The 9,689-nt window shown below is 42.8% G+C and overlaps 1 protein-coding gene across 4 annotated transcripts in view; it reads right to left on the reverse strand.

Moving 5' to 3' along the window:
• Positions 1 to 9,477, reverse strand: part of prpf3 (pre-mRNA processing factor 3) — a 32,578-nt gene extending 23,101 nt beyond the window's left edge. For 2 of the 4 annotated variants that reach the window (XR_010001277.1, XM_062965134.1), the window contains exons 1-6: positions 9,322 to 9,477; positions 4,879 to 5,048; positions 4,566 to 4,696; positions 2,559 to 2,705; positions 2,303 to 2,386; positions 251 to 475 (exon numbers count right to left, since the gene is read on the reverse strand). Coding sequence is in view for 3 of the 4 variants with exons in the window: in XM_062965134.1 (XP_062821204.1) it covers positions 251 to 475; positions 2,303 to 2,386; positions 2,559 to 2,705; positions 4,566 to 4,696; positions 4,879 to 5,023 (732 nt within the window). In the remaining variant the exon portion in view is untranslated. Of the gene's footprint in view, positions 1 to 250; positions 476 to 2,302; positions 2,387 to 2,558; positions 2,706 to 4,565; positions 4,697 to 4,878; positions 5,049 to 6,398; positions 6,463 to 9,321 lie in introns of all 4 variants that reach the window. The other 2 variants (XM_062965135.1, XM_016998365.2) reach the window with 2 other exon arrangements.
• Between the last annotated feature and the right edge of the window lie 212 nt (positions 9,478 to 9,689).

Consider the following 9,689-nt stretch of genomic DNA (forward strand, 5'->3'; position numbering starts at 1 on the left):
AATTTTCACTTTTCGTGGGTGGTCCTGGAACGTAACCCCTGTGATAAGTGAGGGAATACCGTATTACATTTCCAAAGTGCTAGAAAAGGTAGGAAACCCTCTTTGTGATTAGCCATTCCTGCAAAGGTGATCCATTTCTGAACAACAAGGACATGATCAAAGCAATTTCCTTTGGCATTCAATTACAGAGCATCAACTGAATGCTCCTTCCCTCCCCCTCACCCTGAGTGGCAGCATGTTCCGATACTCACGGCGGTGCAATCCCCATGGCGTGCAGGTTGGCCAAGCCGACCATGTTGGTGTTGCCAATGAGCCCCGGTTTCAAGGCCAGCTGGGCCTGGATCCGGGCCTGGAGCTCGGCCGCCTTCCGGGCCTTTTCGATGGCGTCGTTCATGAACGTGGCCGCCTGCGAGGGCTGGATGGTGTTGCCGATGGGGAGGCGCTCGGGCTGTGTGGTCGTGGTTGGGGTTTTGGGCTGCAAGGACAGAAGGGCACGGGTTTACTTCGAGGCTAGTATCCTCTGAGAAGGTCTCCTATGCACTTGGGCAATGGATGTAGGAAAGAACAGAAAGATGCTGGTCGTGAAAGGATAAGCATGGGGGAAAATTGGGTTGCGGAGGAAAGAAAGATAGAAACAACTCAAAAGATAGTTGCATCTATCAAGTAGGAAATAAGGTACCACTTATAAAAGTGGGGAGGCAAGTTTAACTAATTTACGACTTGGAATGAGGAAGTGCCGTCAGAGTGGATGATGAAGCAGCTGCTCCCCCCTGTGGCCAGAATCGAACATCTCCTCAGGAGAAGGTTAAATTGCCTCTGCATCTGTCTGTCTCGGTCTCTGTTTGATGTGTTTATGGGCACTGAATGTTTGTCCTATGTGTGTATAATGTGATCCGCCCTGAGTCCCCTTCGGGGAGAGAAGGGCGGAATATAAATACTGTAAATAAATAAATAAATAAAGAAGTGACTATACTGAAGGGCCAGCCAATAACAGGTACAAAGCATTGTCCATTAGCTTCATTTGGTCCCTAAGGCTATTTATTCTGATTTCTATGTTCCCGCAAAAAATATTTCAGCCAAAATCTATACACATAATAAAAGTGCAAATGTTTGCTTGTATTATTATTATTATTATTATTAAATACATTTATATCCCGCCCTTCTCACCCCGAAGGGGACTCAGAGCAGCTTACAAATCAAATTTACATACAATTTTATATTATTGGCATAGCACAATACTGGCAATAAATTACCATATTGTACTATATCTATATATTGTAATATTATTAATAATATTACATGTAATATGTAATATATAATTAATATTATATTGTATTAAAAATAATATTATGTGCATATACAATATATTATATATTATTGTAAATTATATTGTATATATGTATATATGTACACATGCATGTGTGTATACATACATACATATACACATATGTATATGTATGTGGTGTCCATGTACACATACAAGCTCCCGCCTCCACAAACAGCTATAACCCAGAGTGATGAGGTGCCACCAAAAGGACTCCCTCCAGTGACAATGAAGGTTATAATGAGCTTCATATCCCAGTGTTCCTTTCTGTCTCTATTAGTGTGGGATTTGCATGACCCCGCCCACTGCCTCTCCCTTAACCCTTCCGTATGGCACACAGCAAATAGAGGAATTTATCACCAGCTGGACAAGGGGTTTGGGCAAATTCACCATGATTTATAGGAGTTGTAGTTGATCTACATCTAGAGAGCACTGTCAACCCAACTAACGATAGATCTGGACCACACTTGCCATGGATTATGGGATTTGCAGGACCTTCACTCACTTCCAGAGACCACTGTGACCCCCATGAATGACAGAACTGGACCAAACTTGGCACACAGGCCCCCATGACCAACAGAACATACCAGAGACATCTGGGGGGAAATTGACCTTGATGGGAGTTATAGTTCATCTGCATCCAGAGAAAATGTGACCCCCACTAACAATGGACCGGGACCAAACTTGGCACAGAGAAGCCCCATGACCACCTGAACTTACTGCAGGGGGTTGTGGGAATAGACCTTGATTTTGGGAGTTGTTTATTTAATTTTAATAGTGTCAGAGCTTAATTGTAATTCTTGTGTGTTTTTGGATTTCAAATTATATCCTGTCTTACTTTTATTGTTAGATCTCCTTTTAAGAGAGACAAACATATATAATGATGATGACAATCATAATAATGCTACTTTGCTAATGGTGAGACTGTGACCCGTTTGTTTTATTGTTTTATTTATTGATATCTTTTGGAAGCCGTACCTGTGGTGGAGGCGGACTGATGAAACTCAGCTGTTTTTTCCTCTCCTCAATCTGTCGTGTTGCAGCTTCCATCATTTGCTTGATCTGGAGAAAAAGAAAGGCGGTGAAAAGCTGGTTTGGTTTCTTTTTGGACTGAGGGCAGAACGTTACCTCTTTTCTGGATGCGGGTAGGTAAAACTGGGAGTACAAGGGCACAGAACAAGTGGCGCTCAAGAGATTTCTCATTTTGTCAGAGGTCTTGCTACTCAAAGCCCACCTGCAGCTTGGTCAGCATCCCTGGGCTTTCCGTCGGTGGTCCAGGAATCACTTCCGGCTCTTCCTCCACTTCCTCAAAGCGAGGGATGCGGCGCTTCTTGACGCCCGAGGACTCCTTCGAAATGTCGGGGTCCTCGCCAAACACATCCTGCAGGGACAGGGACACAAGCAGTTTGGTAAGGATACTAAACACAGAGGTGCAAATGACTGGTGCAAACCTACTGAATGTATCAAAGTAGCAACAATAAGTGAAGCCATTCCAGCAGCTGCGTTTTTCATTGGTCTTGCAATGCTTCCCTGGGAGTGCACACTTCTTTGGGAGGAAAAAGCACTGAAAGCCTGCTTCTTTACAAATCTCTAGTGGAGGACAGCAAAGGGGAAACTCTCGCTCATTAAAATCAGTGCTATTCCAGATTTGAGAAGCAAAGAACTGTAGAGTTTGAACTGACCCATTACTGCAAAGGCATTTCCTCTTGAAACAGCTTTCCCAGAGCCCCACACATCATTAATAATAATAATCACAACAATTTATTTATCACCCGCCTCTCCTTTCAGCTCGAGGCAGGGCACAATATAGTCACATAAATCTAAAAATAGTTGAAATACAATTTTTATCCAATGAGAGTCTCATTTACAAACTTAAGCAAATTGTGGGAGGAAAAAATGAACTAAAACGCCTGGTAGCATAGGTCGTCCTGCAGAATTCTGGGAATTTGGTTCAAAAGCTCACCCCTGCACATACTGTATTTATGCCCAGGTTTTTAAGTGCAGTAAAGTCTCACTTATCCAAGCTAAACGGGCCAGCAGAACCTTGGATAAGCGAAAATCTTGGATAATAAGGAGGGATTAAGGAAAAGCCTATTAAACATCAAATTAGGTTATGATTTTACAAATTAAGCACCAAAACATCATGTTATACAACAAATTTGACAGAAAAAGTAGTTCAATATGCAGTAATGCTATGTTGTAATTACTCTATTTACGAATTTAGCACCAAAATATCACGATATATTGAAATCATCGACTACAAAAATGCATTGGATAATCCAGAAACTTGGATAAGTGAGACTCTACTATAACTGATATGTTTTTATGTTGTTTATGCTGTTTTATGTTGTTGAATACTATATTGTTATATTGTTTTTTTAATTTCATGGATTGTTTTAACTTATGTCAATGTTGGGCTCGTTGCCCATATGAGCTACCCCAAGTCCCTTCGGGGAGACGGAAGCAGGATACAAAAAAAAAGTTATTTAAAAAGTCACTTTTTCAAATCTAAGCTATCAAGTTGTACCCAAGAGCCCAAGCAAAGAAGGCTATGAATAATAATAATAATAATAATAATAATAATAAATTTATTTTTGTATGCCGCCTCCATCTCCCCAGCTGGGGACTCGGGGCGGCTCACACAGGGAACAAGCCCAACATAATCACATAAAATCATAAAATAACAATTTAGACATCAGACAACACAATTTAAAAACAATTTAAACAAGTCATAGTTAAAATCGACATAGTTAAAATGTTAAACAATCATCCAGGCATTAAAGGTCCAATATAGGATAACATCTGGGCGATAATAATCAAAACTGGTTTAAGGAGTGTCTATTACAAATAGGTCATACATCAAAAAGATACAACAGGTAGAGAAGATAAATCTGAACTGGAATCAAACAAAAAAGTAAGCAGGGCAGGTTTCAGTGTAGATATGGACGAGGTTATAACGGACTTGTCACTTAAAATGGTCACTTAAAGGAATCTGAAAGGCAAAACTGTGCTCTGACCCCAGCTGTTAAGATTTCTACAAGTTCAAGATTAAGAGGGTAAGAGGAAAATGGGTACACAAAGAGAACACACTGTTTTTTTGCCAACATTCAGGCATGACTGCTCAGAGTCCTCCCAGGAAGAGGAAAACTAACCTCACTGGGTTTGTCTCTCACACACACCCCTTAGCCTTTTGGCTCCCTTTGTAAAAAAATGGCAAAACATAACAAAAACGTGGACTCACTTTCAACTCTCTCTTCCGGTTCCGGTCACTGTTGGATTTGGAGTGTCGGGAGCTTCGACCTTCCTCCACCGCTTCAAAGAGTTTGTCCACGAACCGCAAAGTAGAGTCATCCAGGAAAGGTTTGAGGTGATCTGAATAATAATAAACTTTATTTATAGATAAATAAAGCTCCAAATGTCCTCTATAACAAAACAGAGCACCCTCTTGTCATCCAACGTCAAGACTAGTAGTCGTAACTTCTCATCCTATCTGGCGAACAGGACACCATTTTTAATACCCCAAACCCTCCGAGAAATGCTGCCATAGGACCTACCGGCGGCTTTCTTCTTATCCATCCCCTTCCCCACGCAATTCAAGGCAGCTGTGACAACGGTGGGCTCTGAGAAGCCCAGGACCCGCTTCACTGTCTTCTCCACCCATGGCTTCAGCTCGTCCAGCTCCCTTTTAGAGAGCGCCATTGTGAGGAGGAGGGTGTTGCAGGGCCTGAAAGGAAAGAGCAACTAACATCAGTTTGGTCTGGACAGGGTTTCTGGGAGTTGCAAGTCACATGGGGGGCTGATGAGGTATTCTGAACACCAAGAAACCCCATAGAAGTAGTAGTAATAAATGTTTTCTTTTAAAGGGGAATCTAACTCTCATTATTCCCACTTCTCCTTGGGGATGATGGGACCTGCATGCTACCCTCCCCAATAATAATAAACTGAGGAAAGAGATGAGGCAGTGGGCCTATTATTGTTGTTGTTGTTGTACTTCTTTATTCCACGCTTCATCTCACCCAAAGTGGAGTTTAACAGCTTAACATAAAAACGTCAGCAGAATCATTTAAAATATACAAATATATACAAACATTAAAAGAGGATTAAATATAAACAGCATTTTTAAAATCCCAGTTAAAAATTATTGAAGCAAAGAGGAGGCCCTGCTGTTGGTCCCACTCCCGGCTCAAGTGCGGTTGGTGGGGATCATATGTGGATTATTTTATCGGTATATGTTTGTTTTATTAAGGCATTGAATGTTTGCCTTTTTGTATGTTGGAATCAGCCCTGAGTCCCCCTGGGGAGACAGAGTGGAATATAAATAAAGATTTTATTATTATTACACTCACCTAGATATTGGAAGCCTACCTCCACTCGTTGGATGTTGCAAACCATCTTAGCTTTTAACGCCTTTTAGTCTAATTTTTATGAGTTTGTCATGTTGTAAATGTTTGTGATGTGTTATGTTTATTTAAATTTAATTTTTGGGTATTTTTTCAGTTAAGTTTTTTATAGTTTTATATTGAGATTGTTTTATCCACTGTTTTGATTTATTTGTTGTTTTTGACATTGAATGTTTGCCACTTTGTTACTTTAGTTGGAAACCGCCCTGAGTACCCTCGGGGAGATAGGGCGGGTTATAAATAAAGTTATTATTGTTGTTGCTGAAAGGCTCTCATGGCCAGAATCACTGAGCTTCTGTGAGTTTTCTGGGCTGTATGGTCATGTTCCAGGAGCATTTTCTCAGAACTTCTCAGAAATGCAGACGAAACATCAGGAGAAAATGCTTATGGAACATGGCTATACATCCCGGAAAACTCACAGCATCCCAAAGTAGTTGTTGTTATTATTATTATTATAAGTTCTGGGCAGTTTAATATTGTATTTATTTATTATTTATTTAATTACTTCAGTTCTATCCTGCCTTTCTCTACCCCAGACACGACTCAAGGCGGCTTAGAAACATTAAAATACATCTCAACAAAATATCAACAATCTAAACATGAGCAATTGAAATAGATATCAATCAATTAAACAGATTAAAAGCAAATAAAATGCTGAGGCATGATCTCATAACCAAATTGTTTTTAATTATTCAAGCTGTTAAAGTCTCATTCCGTATTTTCCTATTCACCAAACGCCTGCAAAAAAAGCCAGGTTTTTAAGTTTTTTCCCCTAAAAACCAGGAGGGATAGGGGCTGCCTGATGTCACTAAGGAGGGAGTTCTACAGCCAAGGGGCTACCACTGAGAAGGCCCTGACTCTCGTCCCAACTAGTCGCGCTTGCAAAGAGCTTGGGACAGACAATAGGGCCTTCCCAGTTGATCTTAATGCTCCTATAGGCTCATAGAGCAGTGGTTCTCAACCTGTGGGTCCTCAGATGTTTGTGCCTTCAACTACCAGAAATCTTAACAGCTGGTAAACTAGCTGGGATTTCTGGGAGTTGTAGGCCAGCACACCTGGGGTAGTAAACTGGCAGCCGGTGGAGCTGACGTAACAGAGGAATAGTATGCTCTCTGTATAGTAGTAGTAGTAGTAGTAATAATAATAATAATAATAATTTTATTTGTATAAACAAATACAAATCTCCCCCGGACGGGACTCGGGGCGGCTCACAGAATGCTGCCCCAGTTAGAAATCTGGCTGCTGCCCATTGAAGCTTCTGGGCTGTCTTCAAAAGCAACCCCACGTAGAGCGTGTTGCAGTAGTCTATACTCTGTGACCAAGCCTTTAGAGAACCTGTGCAATAAACAAACAGATATGGATTGACATGTTATGACTATAGGAACGGCCTGGATTATGCTTGTGGATTATGTGATCAACTATGACTGTATGGTTTTAAATGTTTTTAATTGTTTTATTTGTATTCTATTATTTTTCAAATGTCTTTTAATGCTGTATTCTTGTCAAGACATCAAATAGCTGGGCCTTCTCAGTGGTGGCTCCTCAGCTGTGGAACTTCCTCCCTAGTGACAGCCAGCAGGCTCCATCCCTTTTGAGTTTTAGAAAGAAAGTGAAGACCTGGCTATGCGAGCAAGTGTTCAAAGAATAGGTTTTGTTGGCTTCCACTTGGTTGGACTAAAGTTTATGTACACGGTTCTGTGGATGAATGGCTCAAGTATTTTATATTTTTTAAATCTGTATTCTAACTGCTTATGTTTTAATTCTTTTGTATTGTTGTGTATTGGCATCGAATTCTGCCAGTTTTGTAAGCCGCCCTGAGTCCCTTCAGGTGAGAAAGGCGGGATAAAAATAAAAATAAATAAAAATAAATAAATTTTATGAAAAGCCGCCTTGAGTCTCCTTTGGGGTAGAGAAAGGTGGGATAGAAATACTGCAAATAATAATAAATAAATAATATAGGAGATGTAACAAGAGCAGGGACCACCATGGCCAGTTCTGACTTCTCAAGTTATGGGCATAACTGGCACACAAATATTTTGCATTTGTATTTATTGTTGTATCAGGCATTGAATATTTGCCTTTTTGTTTTTGGAGTCTGCCCTGAGTCCCCTTGGTGAGAAAGGGCGGAATACAAATAGAGTTTATTATGTTGTCGAAGGCTTTCATGGCCGGGATCACAGGGTTGTTGTATGGCTGTATGGCTATGTTCCAGAAGTATTCTCTCCTGACGTTTTGCCCACATCTATGGCAGGCATCCTCAGAGGTTGTGAGGTATGGAGAAACTGAGCAAGGAATGTTTATATATATCTGTGGGAAGTTCAGGGTGAGGGAAGACAACAAAATGAAGTTCAACAGGGATAAATGCAAGATACTTCACTTCGGCAGAAAAAATGGAAATCAAAGATACAGAATGGGGGACGCCTGGCTTGACAGCAGTGTGTGCGAAAAAGACCTTGGAGTCCTCGTGGACAACAAGTTAAACATGAGCCAACAATGTGATGCGGCAGCTAAAAAAGCCAACGGGATTCTGGCCTGCATCAATAGGGGAATAGCATCTAGATCCAGGGAAGTCATGCTCCCCCTCATTCTATTCTGCCTTGGTCAGACCACACCTGGAATACTGTGTCCAATTTTGGGCACCGCAGTTGAAGGGAGATGTTGACAAGCTGGAAAGCGTCCAGAGGAGGGCGACTAAAACGATTAAGGGTCTGGAGAACAAGCCCTATGAGGAGCGGCTTAAAGAGCTGAGCATGTTTAGCCTGCAGAAGAGAAGGCTGAGAGGAGACATGAGAGCCATGTACAAATACGTGAAGGGAAGTCATAGGGAAGAGGGAGCAAGCTTGTTTTCTGCTGCCCTGCAGACTAGGACACAATGGAACAATGGCTTCAAACTACAAGAAAGGAGATTCTTCCTCACTGTGAGAGCTGTTTGACAGTGGAACTCTCTCCCCTGGGCTGTGGTGGAGGCTCCTTCTTTGGAGGCTTTTAAGTAGAGGCTGGATGGCCACCTGTCGGGGTGCTTTGAATGCGATTTCCTGCTTTTTAGTGGGGGGTTGGACTGGATGGCCCGTGAGGTCTCTTCCAACTCTACTATTCTATGATTCTAAGAGTTTATTATTATTATAGCCTTGCATAATTACATCTGGTTGTATACCACAAAAGAAGATTCTGCTCCAGTGGTTCCCAAACTTTTGGCCTCCAGGTGTCATTTGGACTTTAACTCCCAGAAATCCCAGCCAGTTTACCAGCTGAAAGGAACTGTGGGAGCTGAAGTCCAAAACACTTGAAGGCCCAACGGTTGAGAACCACTGTTCTACTCTAAAGGGATTTTGGCTCTTCTCTTTAAAAAGTTATGATCTCCAAAAGGTGATGAATGCCATCTTCCAAAAGGCCAGGGGTTCGAAGAGGAGTCCCTACAGGGCCTCTCAATGCATCCTACCCTGAGAGAGGGCCCAGGAGAGGGGCTCCTCAGGCCCCGCCCACCACACACCTCAGGCCCCGCCCCCAGCTGGAAGACACGCCCCCCGGACTCCCCTCAGGGAGCAACCGGGCCTTGACGCCCCCGAGGCGCCTCCGCGGCCTCCCCGCCTCGCTCACCCGTCCCCGGCCCGGCAGCAACAGAGAGAGGCGCCTTCCTCGCTTCTTCCCCTCCCTTGACGGTGCAGGGAGGTCGTCGGCGAGCGGAAGCGGAAGCCGGGCCTGGCGGCGTACGTTTCTCCTACTCTCGCTCTGAGGCGGGACTTCCGTGGACAGGAAGCTCCGCCTCTTCCACCGAAGTGAGAGTCGCTCGCGGGGTCGCCATGGCGACGTGGCTCTGATTGGCTGGAGGCGCTCTCCTTTCCTCCAATGATATTTCCAGAGCTATACTAGCCAGTAGGCTGTTAGGAATTGTGGGAATTGAAGTCCAAAACATCCGGAGGGCCCAAGTTTGCCCAGGCCTGATATATTCAGACTAGTATAGCTAT

Source organism: Anolis carolinensis, unplaced genomic scaffold (assembly GCF_035594765.1).
Source record: "Anolis carolinensis isolate JA03-04 unplaced genomic scaffold, rAnoCar3.1.pri scaffold_14, whole genome shotgun sequence".
In the NCBI taxonomy this organism is placed as follows: Eukaryota; Metazoa; Chordata; class Lepidosauria; order Squamata; family Dactyloidae; genus Anolis; species Anolis carolinensis.